Source organism: Orbicella faveolata, unplaced genomic scaffold, assembly GCF_042242905.1.
Source record: "Orbicella faveolata isolate gen_17 unplaced genomic scaffold, um_ofav_v1 contig_24, whole genome shotgun sequence".
NCBI lineage: Eukaryota > Metazoa > Cnidaria > Anthozoa > Scleractinia > Merulinidae > Orbicella > Orbicella faveolata.
In genome coordinates this window covers 2687501-2712006 of record NW_028301552.1, presented here as the reverse complement: position 1 = coordinate 2712006, position 24506 = coordinate 2687501, and the positions used below count along the sequence as shown (strand labels likewise).

Genomic DNA, 24506 nt, shown 5'->3' with positions numbered 1-24506 from the left:
CGGGCTTGTTTTCATGTAAAAGCCTTCGCGAGTTCCGTTATTCCCACGCGCGTGGACACGCATTCAAAAATCCAGACTCCAAATCCAAAAATCCAGATCAGCAGTTGCTCATGAGCCGTTTTAACTACCGCTGACTGCTTCGTGTGCCCGCGCGGGCGAGCGGACTCCGAACAGGCATTTTGTTTTGTTTGCTGCTAAAACATCATTTACAGTTGTAGTTGTCGTTTAAGACAACCTCCTGGGCTTTCTCTGTAGGATTTTTACACAAATTCTGGGTAGATTTGCTATGTTTTGCGAGTCCTTTATACGTTTCCGGTGGCTGTCACGATCGATCGAGTTGCCTTTGAAATTTGGGAAACATTGAATTCCCGAAACAATTTTTCTTAAAAACACAGAGTTGACTTAAGTTGTTCTAGCAGGTAAAGCCTCCTTTATATGCGAATTTCGTCTCCAACAGTACAAAAGTGACTTTGCGCGAAAAAAGCCGCGCGCCGCCATATTTGTTTTGGTCTTTCGGATTTTAAATCTCGCGCCTCTATCGTGCGTGTTACTCACGCGTGACGCACTATGATGATCTACTCCGCGCGCCAGAAAACTGGTACCAGCCACCTTAAATTATGTCATAATGAAAGAATGAAAGATGCGAATGCAGCCACAATACTACTGGAAAAATGACCTGAAAAAATTTCAGGCTCTGAACGGGATTCGAACCCACGACCTTTGCGTTACCGGTGTAATGCTCTACCAACTGAACTATCAAAGCCACATGAGAGCGGTGTTGTGTGGGTTCGGCCCTATATGTTCAGTGGACGTAATACTCGGCTCAGGTATATGAATTCCATGGTATTAAATGTCCAACAGTAGCAATTAAATAATGAAAGAGCCTGAAATTTTTTCATGTCATTTTTCTAGTAGTATTATGGTTGCATTCGCATCTTTCATTCTTTCATAAATTATGTCAGTTTGAATTATTTTAAATTATAAGTATATTATGTATTGTATTGGTTTTACTTTCAAGTCTGATTATGCATATTTTATCCATTTTGTAGGTTAATTGGGTATTAGGCAGTTACGCACCACCCCTCAAGCATGTAATGCTTTTAATCCCATCGTGCATGTTTAAATAAACCATCTTACTTACTTAGTTGGTTAATGATGTGAAGTTTATATGAAATAATTCATATATGAACTGCGGTAGTAGATGAAAGTGAAGAATGATCATCGCAGTTAATTTTCCAATTTAAGTAAAGCAATCGGAAAGGAGAAGCCTGAAAAAATCAGGGCTTCAACGGGATTCGAACCCGTGACCTCCGCGATACCGGTGCGATGGTTAATAGTGTTCCCATTTGTCAGCAGTTAACCCCATGTGGACCCAGGCCTCTTACAGCCTGCTGACAAACTTAACCAAACTCAACTGTCTTTTTATCGAATGGGAATCGAAGTTAGCGGCGGTGAATGCCGCATCATGTCCAGCAAACAAGCCGGTTGACCTGACACAATTCGCGTATCAGAATTAACAGTCCAAATCGGTCGCGCATTTGATTGCCACTCAACAACAAAAACAACACAAACAACAACAATTATTCGCAATTTAACTCATAATATAATTATAATCACATGCAGGTAACAATCATTCAGACGCTTTTACAAGATGACCATTTTACAGTCGTCCGTTAAATTGAGTACCAAAGAATTCAGTCATAAAAGAACGTAATCTGTTACGTACAAAGTCATTTCTCAGAAAAAAATGAGTTCTCTGATTGACAAACCGTAACGACAACGCCAATCGGAACGACGCTAAACAAACGAGTAGAACAATAGCTCCTCTGCAAAACAAGATCATAAAAACACCTGACATTGTAGAACATGAACCATGACGGTTTATTTTATTACTTCTATTTGGAGTTAATACTTTTGGTGGCTGTTCTCTTTGGCGTTGCCGTCATCAAGCGCTTAAAAGAAGCTTGTTTATATTATCTTTAATCGTACCTATACCAAAATTGACGATTGTGATTGGTTCTCTCTCAGCTTCTCTGTCAAGTAGTTGGTGCGCGATAACGTAATGTCCAATAGGCCACTTTCGATATATCAAAATCCAGCTTGATAGTGAGGCCTAGAAGGCAAAAACAAAAGAAATGAATAAACATGGTCATTCAATTTCCTTTGTTTGTGTCCTCTAAGCCTCGCTGCCAAGGTGAATTTTAATATATCGAAAACGGTCTATTACAGCTATCCAATGATAACTTTTTGCAACTGGGTACCTTAATTGCACAAGTAAGCCATTCGCGTGTCAACCGTGACATACGCTTTGATGGCTTTCTCCTCAGTTAACGTTTCTCGACAAAGGAAGTCCTCGAAGACTTCCTAATCTCAGTCATTAGTGACTGGTTTTGCATAATTGAGAGGGTAATCTTACTCCAAATTTCAAATCGGCCGTTTCTAGCTGCTCCTACTGACTGCAACAGAAGCCCAGAGCTATTGAAAGATTTTGAGGGCTCGTTTTGAAACTGATTTAGGTAAAGTCTGCATGCGAGCCAAGTGGCCCATCTGGCCGGCGCTTATCTTCGGTTTCCGTAGCATGAAGCGACTAGGAGTATTTCTACTCCCCCCTGGATGAGATGCTAGTCCATCGCAGAGTTACCCCCAGCATTAAGTTCGCCGGTACCCATTTATACACCTGGGTGGAGAGAGGCACTGTGAGAGTAAAGTGTCTTGCCCAAGAACACAACACAATGTCCCCGGTTAGGACTCGAACTTGGACAGCTCGATCTAGAGACGAGCGCGCTAACCATGAGGCCACCGCAACTCCCACTAAAACCGATAGTAAAAACGAGGCAATACATTTATTCTAATTAATTAGAGGCAGTTTAAATCAGCTCTTGAGGTCCTTGATTATTAACTCTTTAAAAAGTCCCGCACTACTCCGTAATTAACCCTTCGCTCTTGAGTCTGTCCTTGAGTTTTTGCACAGCACGCTGGTTAGCCTCGTCACTGGTATGGTAGTGGCGTGCTTCAACGCTGATTCCACTCTCTAGGTCCCAGGCTCTACCATCAAATACCCAGGGTTCTTGCAACGAGTGAATCCGTCCACGAGAGCTGAAGTGAAAGACTCGTCCTTTGTACCTGAGCTGCAAATCAAAGGAACACGAACTTGAGTTGTGTTTACCGCAGTTACAAAATAACTAAGTCACGTCAGAGAGGCAAAATATTGGAGGGTTACTCGGAAGGGGGAGATGGGAGAGAGATGGGGAGGTCCGTGTGAAAGAGTCAGGGATGAATAAGGCCTAAAGGAGACCAAGCTAGGCGTGGTCAAGCTTTATTTGGTCCCTAATCGGTGTTAAACACCAACACAAGATGACCGCGTTTTCCAGTTCCTCCGAATGCAGCCCTGAAAGATGCCTTGACGGCTAAAAATATTGGCTTTCCAGCCTAAACACCCTAATTAATATCTGTAATTTACACACCCTAAGTGAAGATTTAAATACCGGCAACGATTCACTAAATTACCTGGCTGGATGGAGAGTCACCAGTGACCGACCGCAAGAAAGATCCAAATAAATTATCCACATTCGCGGGCGGAGTTACAGTTGTGACAGTTGTGTTAGGGCGAGTTCCAGCTGTCAGGTGCTCTAAATAAGAAAAAAACAAGAAGATTTTCATTACATTCATCAGCAGTTTATGGAAAGTTTATCTGGTTGGCATGCTTTTGGACTACTGCAAACGAGTTTGTTTTACTATCTGACATAGACAGATGTTCGTCTGTAGTCTCAGTCCAGGACACTGAGTATCAAAAAACAAAAAGAAAATCGTCGATGAATAACGTATTTTGCTATTTTTTTTCTAGAATGTTGCCAGCTAAAATTACTGGACACAGTTTAAATATGCCGATTAGGAAAAAAAGACAATCCAAAGTCACTGGATTACTAGATGAAATTAGAAAAATGATTCGCGGATTTCATGTGCCCTCAAAGGTCGTTAATTTCAAATGTTCTCCATGATCTATTATAGCTTTATTTGCATGGCCATAGATATATGCAGTATTGCAAAAGCTTTTGTAAACTAAAACAATAACGATTATCAATAAATTAAGTGCTCATAGCCCCCTGCACCTGTTCTGACGTCATGTTTTTGGTAATGAGGCCATTGGTCAAATATGACAGGCACACGGAGCATGTTGTTGACAACAGAAGCAGCCATGACACTAGCGAAAGGCTTCCAGTGTACAGTTGAAGAGGCAGTACCATCTGCATAGTCAGAGATACCTTTGATGATGACCCACTCCATCTTAAGATCATGGGCTGCGCTAAACACGCCTGTGAAAAGGAACAAATACCGGAAAAAAAAATCGTTGAGCCTCCCCTCCTAAATAATGGAGCATTCTTTATTTAACTGGGAAAGTGGTATTATTAATTTACTTGATATTTTTCGTCCACGTGACTACTTCAACAAGACGTCCTTGTCCTTTTCAAATCCATTCCTTTAATTTTACACGGTATCCAGATTAGTTTCCTTTTTTCCACAAGAGAAAAAAAAAATCAGCTACCGAACAGATCATTCATAATCTCACTGAAATTAACGCTGTATTCTATTATTTTTCCGCATTAAGAAAACCTTCAAAATTTTGTACTTTAATAATGCCAATACAGCCGGTATTTCCAAGAAAACGTGATTATGTGAAATATAGACTGAATATCACCCGTTTTGCCCAGAAATCTGTTGTTTTACTCTAACTATTTCTTTTACTTTACACCGTACTCAGAAATCATTTATCCAGCAAAGGAAAACTAGAGAAGTCAGCCTTACCGGATAAGAGAGAGGTATAAATGACCGCAATTGGGGTATAAAACCTTTAGCGTGACTAGTCATTGCGCTGATCGAATGACCTCGTGCAGCGATAACAGTAAACAATCCAGTCAAAACTATCAAAAATTCCGCTACGCGTTTCTTACCTTGCCCATCCATTTCAACTGCTATCGCGTGGGGATAAAGTCGGATGAGTTCTTGTCGTCGCCTGTTTGAGTCAATTTCCTCTGGTCCGCTCAAAAATTCAGCGCTGCAATGGACATTGACTTTTCTGGCTTCCGTGTTCTTTAAAGGGGCTTCCCAACCGTTGGCGGCATGGCTGATTAAACCACCAATATCTCTGCCTACCGGCGCAGATAAACCAAAAGGCTGGACACCAGTATCTGTGACAGTTTTGTCGGCATACGTAGTCAACTTAGAGCAAACGACTACGTCTCCTAGCTTCAGCTGAGGGTTGGTTCTCTCGCGATTCAAAGCCCCGCAACAGCCAACACAAAACACGGCTTTCGGCTGCAATGTTTCCACAGTATTTTTCACCTTAATCAGTGCACCTCCCGGCTGTGTAGCACCTTCAGAACAGGTAACTAACGCGATTTTTAGCGGTGTCATGCCGTCTATTTCGCCCATCTCCCCGAAATACAGGAAGCCAAGCTCTTTCAAATAGCTTCGAAAGGGTTTCCTCAGAAAGTAGTAACAGGCCAGAAATTCGCAGTCTTTCACAGTCAATAGAAGAATATCGATTGGAAGTTCCAAATCTCCCCATTGCTTGAAAGCTGATGAAAGATTTCTCTTTTCTGGAATAGTAATACTGAGCTCTGGTGGGTCGTGTTCATTGACTGACAACATCATGAATTTGCTGTACGAGTAAAAGAATGATGTTTACGGCGTAGGATTGCAGCTAGACACGCATCAGTTCAGACTATTCAATAAGGGAAAATTCCCGGAAATTAACGTCACTTTCGATTTCTTTGTTTTCTTCTAGCGATATTAATTTACATAACATACGAAGGTACAAACATAACAAGATAATGGAAGAACGTCAAAACAAAAGGAAGTATTTAAACCAAACTAAGCATTTATACCAGAAGCATATCACCTAGCTAAGTGATATGCTTCTGTTTATACTTATTAAAGTTTACTTCTGAACTATATTTACGATTGAATCACAATGGCTCAGCCAACCGTTGGAAACTGGTCACGAAATCCAAAGAATAATGTTGCTTTGTTTCGAATTCTAGCGGCAGTTCATTTTGTGACGAAATCGGGTTAAAAAACCAACAGTCCCCAAATTAATACGGACACCTCTCTCTTTTACAGACTGTTCACTAGGTCACGTCAGTAAAATACCCATATAAGTATTCTTTGTAAAAAAGAAAACCCCATGAAGAACGATTCCTCTCGACCACAGAGGGCGAATTCAAGTCAATCGTTATATTTACGGACAATCCAGTAATAATTTCGTATCCAATATATTTTTTGTTTGTGGTACACTTTTAATAATCAACAGCTTTCAGTATGTTTTAATGTACAATCAAAGTAGCATTTGTTATCTCCATTAATGATCAGATCTCCTTGTTCTCAGAAACTGGTTTCTCTGATCATAAACGATTACACAACGAATAATTTTTTCACAGAAGATAGGTAACTTTTCTAACTGTGCTGCTGTTTTACTGATACTCCAAATGTAACGCGATGGTCTTAATGAGCCAAACACGTTCTTTGCAAAAGAGTGTGGTGGGTCTGTTTTTTCACAGCAAAGTATCTCTTCAGTAACTTGTTCTATACATTCACGATACATATCTTAGTACTACTTGTCTTTTAAAAAGCTCAGCAAACTTCAACTTCCCACACACAGGAAATTAGAAATATTTCCCCGTGTTACATCCTACGGGTATACCAATATAACACCCTATAAAAGTTTAAATTAAAATTTACACTATATGTAACCAGCTCTTAAGTCCTAAAATATGCATAAAATCTAATTACAATCATTTGACATCATTCTACTAAAAGGAGTGTAAAACTAAATGTTTTTACAATTCTCACCAATCCTGGTCTCTGCATTTTTGACACATTCAACAAAATGTTCGCTAAACAAGGGTGCGGTTATCAAAGCGAGTCCCGAAAAAAATCTGATGGCTTTACAGCTCGCGTCTCTCTAACTTTTCACTAAGGGGCAGTATGACTTCAAAGTTATTAGTCTCTAAAGAAACTGTTGAGCTGCATTTGGTGGACGAATGAAACAATGTGCTTGTTTTGTTTTGTTTTTGCTTTTTATGAACTTGAAGTCAAGCATTTTTGTCCAACTGACGTTTTAGCACTAGCCCATCAGGTTCTTCGGAAAGCTTTTTTAACTCAAATGAAAGGTTAATGCTCGAAACATCTGCTGTACATGCTCGCTACAGAGGTTAAATAACCATTATCATCTTCAAGTCATGTTTAGCTTAAATCCCAGCTGTCCTCTCTGGTCACAGACTCCCGAAAAAACGCTGAGAAAGGACTGGAATTGGATGGAAGAGAATTTTTGTTAAAATAAATTTGAAACATTCAGGGCCTGTGACGTGAGATCCCTGGCTGAAAGGTTACTTCACTAAGTTGAAGAATGTTGCAGTTTTTAGAGGCGTGATTTGTCTGTAAAACAGAAGAGAGAAAAGATTCGTAACCTGACAACCAGCTGAAGGCACACTTTCCAGAAGATATACTCCTACTTGGAGTGAGTAAAGTTTTGAAATTTTTAACCGTTCTTATTTAAAAATAAAAATATTTTGAGGGAATGCGGAGGGATTAACCGAAGGAATTGGAGGCAGATGAAAAAACTGACTAGTTGGGGTTTACTAGAAAGGTGGTAAAATAATGTACAAAGGAACACCTCAGTGATTAAGTTTGTATGGAAAATAAAAATTCACTTGTGAACAAATTTGTACCTCTTTCAAAATTTTTGGGAAAAACTGGTCTATTCCATCTTAGACAAAGATGAGTGTCATGTATTGAGCACAATCAGTTCAACAATGAGTTGCGATATCAGTCTTGAAGTATTCCTTGTACTGTCAGTTTCTTAATGACCTCCTTAACTGCATCTTGAATAGCTTCCTCGCTCTCTTTATAGTGTTTTACTTTGGCTCTGATTCCACTTTCAATATCCCAAGCTGTCGCATCGTACACCCACAGTTCATCTTTTGAGTGAATTCTGCCCAGGGCTCGGTAGCCTATGGTGCGACCTTTGAAGTTTACCTGTAAATAACAAACAGAAAACTTATTGTTGCACTATAAAGCAGAAAGCAACATAAAATAACAAATTCGTTGGCAGAGTGTACATGTTTTAAGACATTAAGAGTCCCTGTCCATAAAAATGGAAAATAACTCGGCAAGGGTCGAAAATTCGATTTCGCTCATATTTTCATGGTAGATAGGCTAGGGCATGACAAAAACTACTGGATAGTTTTTTTGGCAAAATATCCTTTTATTTCAAAGAAATATGCAAATTACCAACTTCCGTTAAAATCGTCATTTGACGCACTATTTTCTTAAGCCAGTTTGAGAGCCTCGCATGCAAAACCACATCATTCTTCCGTCTTTAAAACACTCAAATATTTTTGTCCAATGTTTAAATGTGTACTGGGTTGGTTTTAGGGAATGTTGCGTTGTCTTTTTGGGTGCAAAATAATTAAATTTCGACGACAGGTATTTCATTCACTTAAAAGTACCTCGTGAATATAATTGATTTTCACCATGTGCGAAACCTTTAAATGGATTAAGCTTCTGGTGGTTGAATCGCAGAAGGATGATCTACAGATTCCTGTAAAAATTTCTTTGGGCAAATGATTGTGAGCGACGCGAGAGCTTTTCAAAGTACGTCAAAAATGCAAATATTTGACCATCCGTCGTCAAATTTCAATTTACGGGTTGGACGTATATTTTTGCATGCGCCACAGGACTTGACCAATGTTAAGTTGAAATAGACACAGAGCTGATAATTTCGAGATGTTCTAACTTCATTTGCTGTAAAGGCAGGTCCAAAGTCGATTTGGCGTGTTTCTCTCACCATTCGTCGCACCTAAAGCAGAAGTTTGCTTTTGTTTACATAACGTCCGATGTACATCGCCAACTGTCAACTTATTTAATGGTCGAATACCATGAATCTGTGACCCTCTTTCGACACATATGATTACCATTGCATCTAAGTCAAAAACGGGTAAGTCATTTGTAGATAGTTGCTTGCTTTGCACTACACCAAAATATTACGTTTGATCATCATGGTTTGATGGCTTGAATCCTTGCTTGCAGCGGTTCCTTTTTCGTCACGCAATACTGTCATCCCATTTTAGGGGGTAGGGGTAGGACAATTTCTATCCTAATACATAAGGCTCCGTAAAGCTGGGTACCGCTGGGAGCACACAATCGTGTTTAGTAGGAAGAGATTAAATTAAGAAATGAGAAGAATGAATAGTTTACCATTGCCCCTGTTGATATCTTTTACTCGACCACCGCTACCTACATGGCCTGCGTAATACTGTAACGCTAAACTCGTACCTAGGTCTTTTCGCGCCGGCTGTGCAATTATTTTTGATTTACATGTAATACAGTGGGCTACCCCCGGGGAAATGGGTGGTGACCGCTTACTATGGGGCTAGCCGCTTAAATAGAGGTGTACCCTGAATATTTAATTTTTCACTATCGGGTTATAAATTTCTTGGTGAACGTGGAGTCAATTCAAGACAATCATGATAGACGTGTATTTGAATTATCACTCGTCATGCACCTTCAATTTCGGACCTTTATCTACCATCGCCCTTTCCAAAACAAAGTGTTTAAATTTTGGGTGACCGCTGAATTGTCTTTACCCCTATGATAGGGGTAAAGACAATAGTGAAACCCTTATCGGAACGACCAAATGGTGGCCGCGGAGGTAACCGGTCAATAGGTGTTTTATTTACAATATTTTACTGACAATAATTTTGGACTGTATTGACAACAGTCCTCTATTTTCTGTTACAAACATACCGATGCCTCGCCACTAGGCAAACAAAATACGCCAAATAAAATGGCATGGCCAGGGCTATTTACTCGCGTAATTACTAATTAAGTTTAGTCTGTTTTTCTCATGAATTAGACACGTTGTGATTTCCTATTTTCATTTCAGCTAGTTCTTGCTTCATTGATCTATAATTTGTTTCATGGCGATTTTTTTAAAATTCTAGTGAGTACTGGCACTAGCTTTATCAGCTGTTGTCTGAAACATCAAACGTACAACAAACGTGATTTGGACCGAGGCCACGTACACTATAGAATACGATTATATAAATATACACATATTATTATATATATGAACAAACAGATGAACAATTGAAATTGTTTCATTTATCCTGAGAGTGCTCTATACAAAATGGATCAAAATATGCAGCATATGCCGTGACAGCATTGCGTGACGAACAAATAACGGCTGTAAGATTGTGCTGCGCCGACACGCTTATCAGCAATGGTCAGCAATCGATCAAACGCATTATTTTGGCGCAGTGCAAAGCAAGCAACTACCTACAAATGACTCAGCCATTTTAGATGCAGTGATGTTCATATGCGCAGAAAGATGGTCACAGATCCATGGTATTCGACGAATAATAGGTTGACAGTTGGCGATGTACATCGGACGTTAACCTTGTGTAAACAAAAGCAAACTTCTGCTTTATGTACGACGAATGGTGAGAGATTGACTAGAAACACGTCAAATCGGCTTTGGACCTGCCTTTTGCGACAAATAAGGTTAGAACATTTCGAAATTACCAGCTCTGTGTCTATTTCAACTTATTATAGGTCAAGTCATGTGGCGCTTGCTAAAATATACGTCTAACCCGTAAATTGAAATTTGACGACGGATGGTCAAATATTTGCATTTTTGACGTACTTTGAAAAGCTCTCGCGTCGCTCACAATCATTTGCCCAAAGAAATTTTTACAGGAATCTGTAGATCATCCTTCTGCGATTCAACCACCAGAAGCTTAATCCATTTAAAGGTTTCGCACATGGTGAAAATCAATTATATTCACGAAGTACTTTCAAGTGAATGAAATACATGTCTTCGAAATTTAATTATTTTGCACCCAAAAAGACAACGCAACATTCCCTAAAACCAACCCAGTACACATTTAAACATTGGACAAAAATATTTGAGTGTTTTAAAGACGGAAGAATGATGTGGTTTTGCATGCGAGGCTCTCAAACTTGCTTAATAAAATGGTGCGTCAAATGACGATTTTAACGGAAGTTAGTAATTTGCCAATTTCTTTGAAATAAAAGGATATTTTGCCAAAAAAACTATCCAGTAGCTTTTGTCATGCCCTAGCCTATCTACCACAAGAATATGAGCGAAATCGAATTTTCGACCCTTGCCGCGAAATTAAGAATTTGTCTGATTTTTACAGGCAGGCACTCTTAACACCTCTTCTATCCCCTCTCAGGCCAGTGTTTTATCTCTGGTTTCTGTAGCATGAAGTGACTAGGGGTAGCTCTATATATAGTTCCCCTGATTGGCATGCTAGTCAACCATAGGGTTGCCCACCCCCCCCCCCCCCGTCCCCAGCATTAAAATCATGGGTACCCATTTATACACCTGGGTGGAGAGAGGCACTGTGAGAGTAATTAAGTGCCTCATTCAAGAACACAACACAATGACCCTGGCCAGAGCTCGAAGTTGGACCACTTGAGCCGGACTCCTAGTACACTAACTGTTGAGCCAATACTGCACCTCCCTCTTACATACAATTTGTACTCCTAAAGGTGCTAAACAGAGATGAACTGCCATCAAGGAAACGGGTGTTTGCAGAAGAGTTGCCCTTGAAATAATTATATTTAACCCATCATTCTGTTGCCCTACTAGGGCACAGAAAATAGGATCAAGTCCCAGGTTAAATGTCAAACTTCACATGAGATGAACTAAACTGAGCGAATTAAGTTCAACATTTGACTCAACTGAGTTCATCTGACTGAATTTAGATTAACCAAAACATTCTATCCGTCTGCTTTGATGTTTGACCCAATGGTTGTGCTTTTCCCACTTAGATCGACTCAAATTGCAGTTTAGTGCATCTCATGTGATGTTCAACTTTTGATCTGGGCCTAATTGTCCCAGAATGGTCTATAATATATTGTGGTTCATCAGGTTGACACAACAGGGCTCTATGATCACATTCTACAAACCTGGCCTGGTGATCCCCCAGTGATGGACTGCAGCAATGTAGCGACTGGGTCTTCATTTGGTGTCCTGGATCCTGTTAAGAAAACAAAAACCTCAGTGAAAAGATAATAAGGTGAAACAAAACAACATTTTGTCTTAGAGGTGGATCTAGGGGAGAGGTTGAGAGGGTTGCAACCCCTTTTTTGAGCAGCATTTTTTTGCTGCTTCTTTGACTTTAACATACAAATAACAGGATAAAATTGTTATATATGTAGTTTTTTCAATTCCACCAATTGAATTTGTCAAACAATAATCCTTAAATTTTGTGACTGCATTATTATTTTTGGGTTTCTGGTCCAAAAATAAGGTAAACCCCATGCCTTCACAAACGATTTTCAAGTGTCAGGAATGCTTAAGTGGTGTTTTAGAGGGTAAAATAGGAAATATTTTTCAGGGAGGCATCGCCTTCAGGACCCCACTAGAATATCATGCCTGCAATGCACCCCCCCCTTTCAAGAATTGCTGGATCCACCCTTTTGTCTACTGTGAATACAAAAGTTAAGGGCAAAAAACAAAAAAAAAGAAACAAAAACAGAAAAAAAAACATGACACAAAGATACAGGTGGGGGTGGACTGGGAATGAGGCTGGAAACAACTTTACAGAATAAATAACTTAAACATATTAGACACCAGTTTTTCAAAGGTAAAAATAAGCGATAACATAAGGTACAATAAAATTAAGCACCTAAAATCAACCAACCTTGAGCCTCATCTTTGTGAAATTCATCAGAAGGTTTGTTCTGTTTAAGGTTTATTGATAGGTTACTGTAGACAAGTGCAATTGCCAGAAAAAGCACCAGAAAGACAGATACACTAAGCATTACTCCTTGTTTACTGATGCCTGCAAGATAACACTTGGTTACATTGAAGCTCACTGATAACAATCACAAGAATCTGTAGACTGTCATTTGTATAACTACGACTTTTCCAGTTGCATGGAGGATTTGATGAAAAAAGACTGACTGCTCACAGTTTGCAGGAGCAGAGGTGAACCAGACTGCTGACACATCACATGTTAATTTTTAAGGTTGCCGTAACATTTCACAAAAACACAATGCCCCAAGTAACCTTTCCCTGATCCTAATGACCCACTTAGTCCAGAATTGCACTTCCGAAAATGTGACAGAAAATAAAGGTGCAAAAAACTGAGCGTTGTACAGGGGTATTCTAGTGATGCGTGATTAGCTGATTTTATTTTCCATGAAACGTGAATTTAGGAAATTATTCTTTGTAATCCGTGACCTGAAGGTTTTCCGTGACCCGTGAAGAACTCGAATTATCAACCAATATTTGTGATTTCACCACTCTATTCTTACGTTATTTTAAGACTCGAGTTCTCTGAATGGTTAGAGTCATCTATCGAGAGTGACTTAGGTTTGTGATTTGCAATATGGAGCCTTGACTTAGCCTTTCATGATTTTGCTTTCTTCAAACACTCTCTCTAGTGTAAGAGCAGACTATTAAAAAGAGTACCTTACTTGCTTATTTTCGTGATTTGGGAAAACAAAATTTTTATATCTGTGATCCTCTATTTTTTCTATTCATGAACCATGCCAGAGACCCCCTGTACAACCCTCAAAACTGAGTGGGGCCAATTGAATTGTGAATTAACAGTCCTATTTAATGGGAGCTCTATTTTTGTAACTTTCTGTGACTTAAATAGTTGTTGAAAAGTATCAAATTTTGGCATTTTTACTGATGAAATTAAAGAAAAAGAAACAAGGGTACCCTGTAACTCTGAAGTTTACCTTCCTGCTTATGATTGACTCCTTTGTAGTGCTGCCAGTCTTTTAAAAGACCAGGAACCTTCAAAATGTTGGCAACAACAGAAGCTGCCATAACACTTGCAAATGGTCGCCATGCTTGGGTTTTTGATTTACTGCCATCTGCATAATCTGATATCCCTTTTATGACAACCCACTCCATCTTCAGGTCATGAGCAGCAGCAAATACACCTGAATGACCCCCCACCAAAAAAATAATATTAAAAAGAAGAACTTGAATTAGGCTTTCCCTGCAATCCTTTAATATCAATTTCCTTTATTTTCCAATTGTCTTTATAATCTTAAGGTGGTTGGCAGCAGTTTCCAGCACTTTCAAAGACTTAGATTTTGATGGGTCATTATATCCACTATTTATCTTAAATCTAAAATCTTGGTTAAAAAAACAACCCAATCCTTGGTGAACATGCTGTTATCATTTTCGTGACACAAAAGGTTACCTTACGGCTAAGTACTCACTTACGTTTCAGAAAACCATTTTTTTTATCAAATCTTGATTAACAGGATAACATGCAAGTTTTGGGCAAAGTTAAAAAAAATCCGTAAATAGGGTTCAGAGCCATCTTAAATTTTTGAAAATATAGGAAAAGATCCCTACCTTCACCTTCCATTTCGATTGCAATCGCTTCACGGTACCTTTCCAGGAGCTCGTCGCGTCGCCATTCAGAGTTAACAAGCTCAGGTCCGCTCAAAATCTCGCCATCGCGATGAACTTCTATCTTCTCGTTTACTTCCGGGTTTGCCAAAGGTGCCTTCCAACCGTCGGCAGCGTGATTGATGAGGTCAGCAAAATCACGGCTAACAGGAGTTATAATGCCTCGGTGTTGCTCTCGATCATTCATCACTTTTTTGTGAGCGTAAGTTGTTAACTTTGCTGAAATCACCACATCTCCTAGTTTGACTTTTTCATAAGAAAGACCACCACAAAAACCGACGCAGAACAAGGCTTTCGGTTGCAGTATTGGAAAGGCCGTTTTCACCTTGCTAAGGGCAGCGCCCGGACCTGCAGCTCCCTCAGAGCATCTCAGCAAAGAAACGTTCACTTTATCTTTAACATCACCCATATCTCCAAAGTACACGATGCCAAGACCACGGTTATAACTCTTACACCCGTTTCTTAGGAACGCGAAACAACTCAAGAATTCGCAGTCCTTTGCAGTGACTAGCAGAACATCGGTCGGGATTTTGACGCTTTTCCAGGGTACTATCGTTTGTGGTAGGTCACTTAACTCTGGAATAGTAATACTTAACTCTGGTGGATTACCATAATTGTGTGATAAATTCTGTTCGAAGTCTTCCTCTTCAGACATTATTTTGCAAACCGAAGAAGGCAACCCCACTTACTACTATCCCATAAGCACCCGCGGTAATTTACGCGGGAAAAAATCAACTTAGTCCCAGTCCCCACGGTCTACCCGCGTAATCTAGAGAGCACAGCGAAGAGAATAGTTCTATTTGTACTCTTTTCAAAACAAAAATAAGACAAACTGAACAAACGAAACAAACAAGCAACGAACCAACCAATCAAAAACGGAATGAAACCGCGAAAGCTTGAGTTCTTTCTGGAAGAAAACGTTTTGGCGGTTCCTAATTGACCTGGACCTAATTTTTTCTCAGAAATTCTAGCACTTGTGTGTGAATTTTCATTCAATTCAATGATAGCTCGTAAGGATAAGAAAAAGCGAGCGATGCGAGCGCGAAGCACGCGGGTTTGGAAGCGGGGAGGCGAGCGAAGCGAGCCAAATGAAGAACCCGTCAAGTCTCTCGCTCTGCGCTGGCGCTGGCGTCTCTCGCGATTCTATCCGCGCGTTCAGCAATCAAATAAAAATATGGGAAAATAGAGGGCTGTGAGCAGTCTAGCACAGTTTGCACTCCCTTATTTGAGCTTAACAGAGATGGGCTGCCATCACGGGAGCAGATATTTGCAGACCAGGGGTCCTTGAAATAACTTTTTTCAAGGGTTAGAAATAATGGCTGTCTTCTCTCATACATCTTAGTCAAAAGCAAACTAAATTGTTAATCTTTTTTATTAATCATTCTTTTTAACAACGACCATAAAAACGTGCATAAAAGTTCTAAGAGCTTCAAACCAAGCACTATATACAAAATCTCGATAGGAAAGGCAGAAACTTTGCAAAAACATGGCTTTCCTGTGTAAGTTTCGCAAGGTATTGTGGTATAAAAATGAACCGCCGCCATCTTTTTCCTAGGGAGGATCACAGACATCACGTGAACGTTGCCTTATTTGGGCTAAAATCGGGCGAACCGATAACAAGTCAGATGGGTGAATCTACTCGTACAGCTAAGTAACTTACTTCTTATTACTTTACTCAGACGTAAACTGTAATAAAAAACTGAGAAAATAGTACAAACACAGGCAACTGAACCAACTGGACATTTTAGGAAGCATGAAAGTTATTTAAGTTCCTGGCTCCCAAAACATAGAACGTTCAGTTTTTGCGACTGTGCATTAACTTATTATTCTTTGGCGAGTATCAAATAAGCCAATGACAACTAACAAAAACCACAGGTTTTCTTACATTTTCTCCTAAAATAACGTTCATATAAGTGACACATATTGCGAGACTTGTACATTTCACACAAACGCGCGCTTCGGTGAGAATCCTTACAGCTGGCTGTGGAAGGACCATTTGGATTGGTGGGACACTCTGTAGGATCGCCCCTCCTGCAATACAGAGGCTCCAGTTTGTATATTTCACATGTAATTCGAACAATAGCTAAGGTAAAGTTATTCAGTGCCCTCGATATACTTTATTTCCTCGAGTAAGCGCCCCGGTAGGCCCGATTTCCGCCGCTCTCTCGCCGATCTCTCTTTCCGAGTGCTTTTGGCGGAGGAGCGCGGGCTCTCCTGCCAAACAACGGCTGTTAATCGAACCCAGCGCCCAGAGAGGGGAGGGGAGGGGAGGGGAGGGGGATTCACACTTTCTCTTGTCACCATTTCACGACCAAACCAACTATAATCTCATTAAATTTTATTTTGTACACTCATGTATTTTTTGTCTAGCCTCGTTCACAGATTAAAATTGAAGTAACAAACCAGAGAGCATTGATTTGTATCAAGAGATTATCAAGGTAAGAGAGTGAATCCCCCATATAGGCGTTATACCCAAGGTAATACCTCTTAAGTTATTTTTAGACATTGTACCCAGTTCTTCGACTTTCTCGCAACTAGCTGAGGCGAAATGGTGGGAAATGTGGCCAAAAGTCATTTTATATGTTTTGATTTTAAAAGACGTGTCATCAAAATAGATGTTTTCTGTACTCTTAGCTTCCCTTTTTGTTCGGCTGGGCTTTCGTTTGCTTTGTGCTCGTTTGGCTGTTCATTCCGCTTTTGCTGTTCATTCGGTTTTTGGGAGTTTAATAAGCAAACCACGACGGCAACGACAACGAGTACAGTGGCTGTCTACGTACGTTATAACTCTTTGTTCATTTCTTTACCGTTCTTTACAAAACAACAACATGAAAATAAAAGAAAGAACGTGAAATACGACGGCCAATTTTTAGAGCTCCTTTTTCGAATTTTGACGCTGTCTTACATATGCTGTTTGGAATATCTCTGACAGCAAAAATATCGCGGATCCGTTACCAGAGGATTGATCATCATAATATAGGGTGAAATATTTATCCGTCGAAGACAGTGGACCGGCTGTCGAAAACTTACGTTTTTCAATATATATATTTTTTTGTACCAGAGAACGCTATATCCTATATTATGATCTCTGACAGTGATTGACAAACTTAATGAATCTAAATTCTTGCGAGATTCGTAGTTTGGATATAAAGTGTCCTTCAGTGGCGTAGTTGCTTAAACACCCTTTTGCTGCTTCTGCTGTGCGCAGTTTACACTACCAACGGAACTTCAATACGATCAAACAAATCACACGAAAGCCACCTGGGGATATTTTTTTTTCTTTTACTTTTGCGCTTGTTTTTCTGTCTTTTTTTGTTTTTTGTTTTGGTTTTTTCTTCTTATTTTGCTTTTGCTTGTACTTTTTTACTTTATATTTAGTAAAACCCAAAATAAAAACATCCAAAATATAACCGAATTTGCAAGTTGCTGAATTGTTTAAATTTTCCGCGCACAGGCTAATGCAATTAACCGGAACCTTTTGCTAGGCTATGAATCTGGGATCAAAAGACGATTACTAAACTTTGCACGGTAAAAGAGAACATGATCCAACCCTTACCTGCCAGGATCAACTAGGCGGTAAACTTTGCCGCCAGTTTCTGTGCTACTTGGAAGGCTTGTAGAGAGAATGTACAGCTCACCTAAAAATAAATAATTATAATAACCTGTTTTCCAATCAAGTTCATCACAGCAATATGTTTTAATAATGAAGAATTGTATGTAATTGATAAGTATACCTCCTTCGTCTTCGCCAAAAGACAAAATGTAGCGCTCAAACTCCCCACTAAGCTTATTGGTGCAGTACTTGCCATCACCAAAGCAAATTTCTTTATCTTCCCAAAGTCCTGTTGTCTTGTTTTCGGTCAGTGTGAACATGCGGCTGTTGAAGAAAATATAATTACTAAAAAAACATCAACGACATCAGTCTTACAACATTGCCACTTCATTTAGCATAAGCCAGTGCATTTATATCGGCATCCGAAATAAATGAAATAAATTGGAATTGGCAGTGGCACATCCCGCGGAGAGGCTCTTCGTTCGCTGTTTCCAGGTCGAATTTGAATTTGCAGTATTGATTCTTGTGGAGGGATAAAAACCGGAGAACTCGAAGAAAAACCCTCGGAGCAAGGCGAGAACCAGCAACAAATTCAACCTTGTCTACGATTGGAACCCGAGTCACATTGGTGTGGGAGACAAACACTGCGCCATCCTTGCTCGCCACAAACAAAAGAAAATACGGGGTGCATTAATTGGCATCATTGGCACACCACATTACATTAGTTAGTTTTACTCAGCTCGATTAGCTTTTTAGTTATTCTGAGTAAATGTTATCTTTATTTGTATTAATATGTCACGCTGTCATTTAAGTTTAACTTTTAATCTGGTAATAAAGCTTGTTGTTGTTGTTATTACTACAGGGCGCATTGATTAGGCTTCCGTAAACCACAATTGAATGACTTACGAGGTCATTGTGTCTCCAAATATGTACTTGCCATACAAATTTGGGTTTTGACATCCGCGGTACACATAACCTCCCACAACAGATTTGCCGACTGAGTGATTGTAGGCAAAAATTGGTGGAATGGCATCACCTAAAGAAAAAACAATCATAACACGCGTTAAGAAAAATGTCTTCTTCTTCAAGACGATTGCAGTTTAAAATTTCTTTTCGTATATCTACTTTCCGCCACTCATTGTATACACGCAGTAGTAGTATTAAGGGTTTTCATGGCGTCTCAGGCAAGTCGTTAATCCGAGATTCCATTCCCGGCTGTTGCAGTTAATTAGCTGATGTAATGCTGACAGCGTTGTTTCTTTTATCAATTCTCCTTTTTTTAAGAGAGTGCTTTCCAATTCTGCAATACAAGAAACCCATGGTGATTATTTTCTCATCATGATTCTATTTATCTGCGACTTCTATTTCTATTCCCTCGTCATATACACTACCTCTAGAGTTTTCTTGGGTTAGGGGCATTATTTTGACTTGTTATACTTTTTATTTTAGAACCAGTCATAAGTGTGCACCGACCCATTCTCCCGTATGGAATGTTCAAATTAGAGGCTGTTGGAAATAAACGACAGAAAATTAAATAAACAAAAAACTTACTTCAAGCACAACACAATGTAACAGAGCTGTTTGTAAAGACCTCCGAATCACTTTTCTTTGCGTTTTTACCTCGTAAAGACCCTGAACAACTTCCTTATTTTTGGAGTACACGGATTTGGATGTCTCCAAGTCCCACCAGCGGCTTGCGCTCGATTAACTTTCTTTTTGGTGAGTACTTATTAAAAATGCACGCTACGCCCCTGAATCTAGTTGATTTTACGATTTGTATTCTTATGTTTTCTTTAAGGTATTCGCGAAATTTACACAAGATACTTACGTAGCAGTTCGTTGTCATAACACAGATCCTTGTCATAACATTCAAATCCTTCATATCCTCGCCATCCGTAATTTCCTCCGTTTTCTATGATGTCAATTTCCTCGTACTTGTTCTGACCCACGTCTCCGCAGAATATCCTGCCTTTGCCTTCTCCGGTCTTTCGATCTCCCCTGTCTACCGAACATCGCCACATGTTACGAACGCCAAAAGCGTACAACTCTGATCGAATCCCTGGGGAACCTATGAACGGATTATCCGAGGGAATTTTGTAGAGATATCCCCGTGCGTCAATGTCAATACGGATAACACTTCCAAGGATAGTCGACCTTTAAATAAATTACAACACTTGGTCAAAAAGAGGACAAGCGGACAGAAAGGATTTGAGGTGAAGAATTAAATAAATATTAGTTTCGTTCAGTTGTATGACGAATACATTCACTTATAATACCATTCACTGATAATTCATGTGAATTTCGTTGGTACGCATGTTTAGCGCGGTAAGGTCCCAGTCTTACCTTCGTTCGCAAGGTTTTCTACGGGCTTATCACCAGGTACAATCATCACTGAACACTCTGATCTGTGCGCGCGTTAGCCTGCGTACAGGCCCTCTAGTCGAGGATGGAGCGAATAAAGAGAGCGGGAAGAAAAAGGAGAGAACAGAGAGGACAATGGGGAAGGGCTCCGACGCTCCGGCCCCCGCGCCATTCCCCCCTCGGCTAAGGCTCCTTCTCGGCCCTTTCGGCCGCGGTCAGACCCTTCTAGCCGGAGCTCTGTTCGTACGGGTGTCAGCACCTCTCCGTTTATCTCCTGAAGTACCGGATCAATTTGGACGTCATTGCATACCATACTTTAGCATTTCGGCTTCCAAATCACGTAGCGCATTATGTCTTTGAAAAATGAAGCCTCCACGTCTGAACACCATGGTGTGGTCTACATCATAAACATCTCTACACGCACAAGTAGACGGGTTGTCGCTTATTTGCCAATCATATAATAATAATAATAATAATAATAATAATAATAATAATGATGATGATGATGATAATGATGATAATGATGATGATGATAATGATGGTGATGATGATGATAATAATAGTAATAATAATAACGAATATTTTAATAGGATGACCCATGAGTGTATTAAACACTGTTATCACAGGGGTCCTGTAAAAGAAACTGTAATGAAAATAAGGTAAAAAAAGGCAAAAATGGGCAAAAAAAAGACGTCCAAATTAATACAAATGCATTTGTTAAATAGAAATCTTGAAGTTATGGATTTAAATTCGACTACTTGACTTAATTCAACTACATTACTATAATTTGAGAAATAAGTTGAAATCGGAGTCACTTCAAATATAATTATCATGAAACAAGACAATTCTTCAGTTACACTAACCTGTTCAAACCATTTCCAATTTTCCCAAATGGATCACCGGCTCTCCCACCATCTCCGAGCGTCAAGTACAGAAGCCCGTCAGATCCGAAAAACATCATTCCGCCATTGTGATTATCTGCAGGTTGATCCACTTCAAGGATAACAGTCTCTGATCTTTTAAGTCCTCTGTTACGATTGTAAACTGAAGCCCTGAATTCACTCAACACCGTGACATGATCGAAAGCCAGAAAAGGCGCCTTCTTCCTTAACCCCGATCTTCTGCGTAAACGAGTTGAGTAATACACAAAAAATCTATTATTCTTTTTAAACTCTGGATGGAAAGCGATGCCCAAAAAACCTCGCTCATCACCAAACGATCCCGTTGTTAGGACGCGGTCAGTGATATCTAAAAATGGCTGCTTTAACAATTTTCCCTCGGGTGAAATGATGCGAATCAAGCCCGGTTGTTCGGCGATGAACAATCTTCCTGAGCCATCTCCAGCATGTACCGCAGCTAAAGGATTGCGCAATCCGCTCGCGATCTCCTCCACACACAAACACTGCTGGTTCGAATCATAGTTGTATTTTTTGCTAAGATAATTTTGATCGACGGTTTCCACATGTGGGAAACAATAGTCAGCGTCTTCAAGCTTCAATCCATCGCATAACGATTGCTCGGTTAAAATTTCCGACGGAGACGCAGTGATGTTTACAGTACTAGATGAAGATCTAAGCTTCCATTTGCCGGTAGACACAAAATGCTTCGCAACATCACTGCATTCCTGGTAAAACTTCTTGCAGAAGTCGAGGCATAAACCCGGCGCTGCTGTTGCTGAGTCAAAATTCTCTTTCGTCTCTGCTTCATAAATGTGAGCTGCATACCGATGGCATTCGAGGCAAAGGATCGTTTTTACTAAGTTAGCGCATTTTGGTCTGTTATCCAGTGAAAACTGTGACGATAACTTGGTATACTCGCTCGAAATTCTCTGATCACGATTAGGTGAACAGCATCCGTAGTCTGAGTAGTTTTGAGGGCAGAAGGAAAGGCCTGATGCTACTTGAAAGGGCGCTCTAAAATCCAAACATTGTGGATGGCCTTCCACTGCCTTTCGGTTGAATACCAGCACTGTGCTACAAAGAACAGCGCAAAATAGCAGGCGAGACGGGCTTACTGCCACCACCATTTTACTGTCTTCGTTCACAGAATTAATGACATAACAGACAGTAAATAATATAAACAGCTAATGAACGTGACTTTTTATAATTTGCATTTCCGGTTGTAATTGTGGGAGTTCATTTACATGCATGTATGACGGTGACCTACATTCTCGTCCCCAGAGGCCGCGCGAAGAAGCGCGGCCTCTGCGGACGAGAATGCGGTGACCTACCGTTACATACACCCGGTACATACAGCTGCGGCTTGCTAGTAAGGGTTCGCTTACTGGTTTTAAACAAACAAAAAAAAGAGTTGTGTTATGAATTCATGCTGTGACTGCGCGCGCATTCATACGTTTAGGCTTAGTGGAACCGTCTAATTATCGGGGAGATACTGTTTTGTACGGTGAATTGAATTGAAAGCGGACAACCTCGGGACCTGCCGCAGTGTCGACTTATGTAGGTCCCTGGGATGGAGGTTTGTTCGATTGCTCTCTAATAAACTTCTAGATTCCAAGCCCGGGGGAGGGGGGCACTCCCATATATGGGCTATATAGGTATGTGCCGCGGGATAGGGTAGGGTTTTTGAGGCTCTCGATCTCATTTTTGCCCTTGTTGACATTTTGTTCCTGATGTGGTCTTTGTTAGATAGCGTACCTAAATTGCATCGGCTAAAATTGCAGTGCATAAATGCCCAGCTAACAAGTGATCCGTTAAAACTGAACTATTTGTATACATCCAAGGTTAAAGAAACGAAATAAAGTTGAGCCGTCCATGCTATTCTTAATTTTTGTTTTTCCCTTCAATAGGGTGTCATTTTTGGGGTTTGGGCCTTAAATAGGATGTTATTTTTCATGTCTTTCATCCTTAAATAGGGTCAAACATTTACGGAAGTCAAACCCCCGGAATTCCAAGTAACCTCAATATTGTTTGTAATCTGTCCTTTAACTGTATGGAGTTTTTAATGACTTTTTCACTCAACTCAGCTCCTCCAAGAACGTAATCTATACCGTAAGCGGTCAATGTCTGTTGGTATCAATGACCAATTGCTGATCAGCCGACTAACCTTATTAAACGAACTTTACAAGTCTTCCTATCGATTACGTGACGGTTCGTCTTTCCTTCGACCTCGTTTCCAAACTAAAACACTTCTTGTCACGCAAATCACAGCATGGCGGCAGGCAATGATGGCGAAAGGAGTGAAGGAAATGTGAAATCCTTTCAGGTGGCAGTCATTGGAGCGGGATTAAGTGGTACATGATTGACTCGTTATATGTTTATATTCAATATATATTCATGCATAATGATTTCTGTTCACGCTTTGTTGTTTCCCTCAGGCTTGTTTGCAGCAAGGGTCCTACGGGAATACGGTATTGACGTGGCAGTTTTAGAAGCAAGAGACCGGGTCGGTGGAAGGACGTTTACCGTAACGGTAAGATAATATATGCACATACAGAGCTGCAAAATTACAGACTACAGCTTTATCTAATTTTCGCACATTAGCGCGCGCTTTCGCACATTAGCTTTTGAGATCTTCTCAGAAGGTGTTGATGGTTAAGTGTTGCGGAAGCGGGGTGGTGGGGATAGGGGGGGGGGGGCTGGTCCGTGGGATTGTTGGGGTGGGGTTTGGTAGGGGAACTGAATGTCAGTAAGTGGCACTGCATATCTGAGACCTGACCTTGGCAAAAAATGTTTATTTTGGTACCCCTTCAAAGACAGAAGTTGGGATCAATTACATAACGCAACCTTCAGCATTGGTAAATGACATTTTGCATTGAATTAAGCTTAATCTGACAAGATCTGATCTGCCGCTCAGAACTCAGGTAGATGTGAGCTTAACTTCGAAAAAAATTCTCAAAATTCAGGGCCATAGCTAGTAACAGGGACACCGACTCACATGCCTCAGTAATTTTTGTTTTTGATTTTGTAGTTTGTGGTCGTCACGAACACCCTAAATACCTAGCCTTTCAATCACTCATCAGATATACATTGTATGTCTTAGATGGCTTGCCAAAACGTAATGATCACCAAACGAACTGTCTAATAGATGTGATGCTGGAAATTCATCTTTAAATTCTAGGATCCCAGTTATGGTTTCTGTGATCTGGGTGGTGCATATGTGTGTGAAACT

At 40.2% G+C, this 24506-nt stretch overlaps 4 protein-coding genes across 5 annotated transcripts in view; 1 reads left to right on the top strand and 3 right to left on the bottom strand.

Moving 5' to 3' along the window:
- Positions 1-1580: 1580 nt before the first annotated feature.
- LOC110042390 (uncharacterized) lies at positions 1581-5734 on the bottom strand. The gene is made up of 4 exons (XM_089291068.1): positions 4950-5734; positions 4110-4313; positions 3508-3629; positions 1581-3128 (listed from the first exon to the last, which is right to left on the bottom strand). Exons 1-4 carry the CDS (start codon positions 5650-5652, stop codon positions 2919-2921), a joined length of 1239 nt encoding a protein of 412 aa, XP_089147194.1. The 5' UTR covers positions 5653-5734; the 3' UTR covers positions 1581-2918.
- A 541-nt stretch (positions 5735-6275) lies between these two features.
- Positions 6276-15180, bottom strand: LOC110042541 (death domain-containing ATP nucleosidase-like). The gene is made up of 5 exons (XM_089291067.1): positions 14411-15180; positions 13780-13986; positions 12732-12872; positions 11995-12065; positions 6276-8034 (listed from the first exon to the last, which is right to left on the bottom strand). Exons 1-5 carry the CDS (start codon positions 15120-15122, stop codon positions 7825-7827), a joined length of 1341 nt encoding a protein of 446 aa, XP_089147193.1. The 5' UTR covers positions 15123-15180; the 3' UTR covers positions 6276-7824.
- A 641-nt stretch (positions 15181-15821) lies between these two features.
- LOC110042437 (HHIP-like protein 2) lies at positions 15822-22484 on the bottom strand. 2 transcript variants are annotated; one of them, XM_020747808.2, is made up of 6 exons: positions 21242-22484; positions 19846-20171; positions 18924-19053; positions 18199-18341; positions 18021-18102; positions 15822-16498 (listed from the first exon to the last, which is right to left on the bottom strand). In XM_020747808.2, the coding sequence occupies exons 1-6, from the start codon at positions 22402-22404 to the stop codon at positions 16327-16329; spliced, it is 2016 nt and encodes a 671-aa protein (XP_020603467.2). In that variant the 5' UTR covers positions 22405-22484; the 3' UTR covers positions 15822-16326. The 2 variants fall into 2 exon arrangements, with proteins under 2 accessions (XP_020603467.2, XP_089147192.1); XM_089291066.1 differs by lacking the exons at positions 15822-16498; positions 18021-18102; positions 18199-18341; positions 18924-19053 and adding an exon at positions 19124-19317.
- Positions 22485-23509: 1025 nt separating this feature from the next.
- The window catches only part of LOC110042438 (amine oxidase [flavin-containing] B-like), a 12008-nt gene continuing 11011 nt past the window's right edge, over positions 23510-24506 (top strand). The window contains exons 1-3 of the mRNA XM_020747809.2: positions 23510-23628; positions 23713-23807; positions 24456-24506. The exon at positions 24456-24506 is cut by the window's right edge and continues 87 nt beyond it. Coding sequence (XP_020603468.2) covers positions 23547-23628; positions 23713-23807; positions 24456-24506 — 228 coding nt within the window. The 5' untranslated portion in view covers positions 23510-23546. The remainder of the gene's footprint in view (positions 23629-23712; positions 23808-24455) is intronic.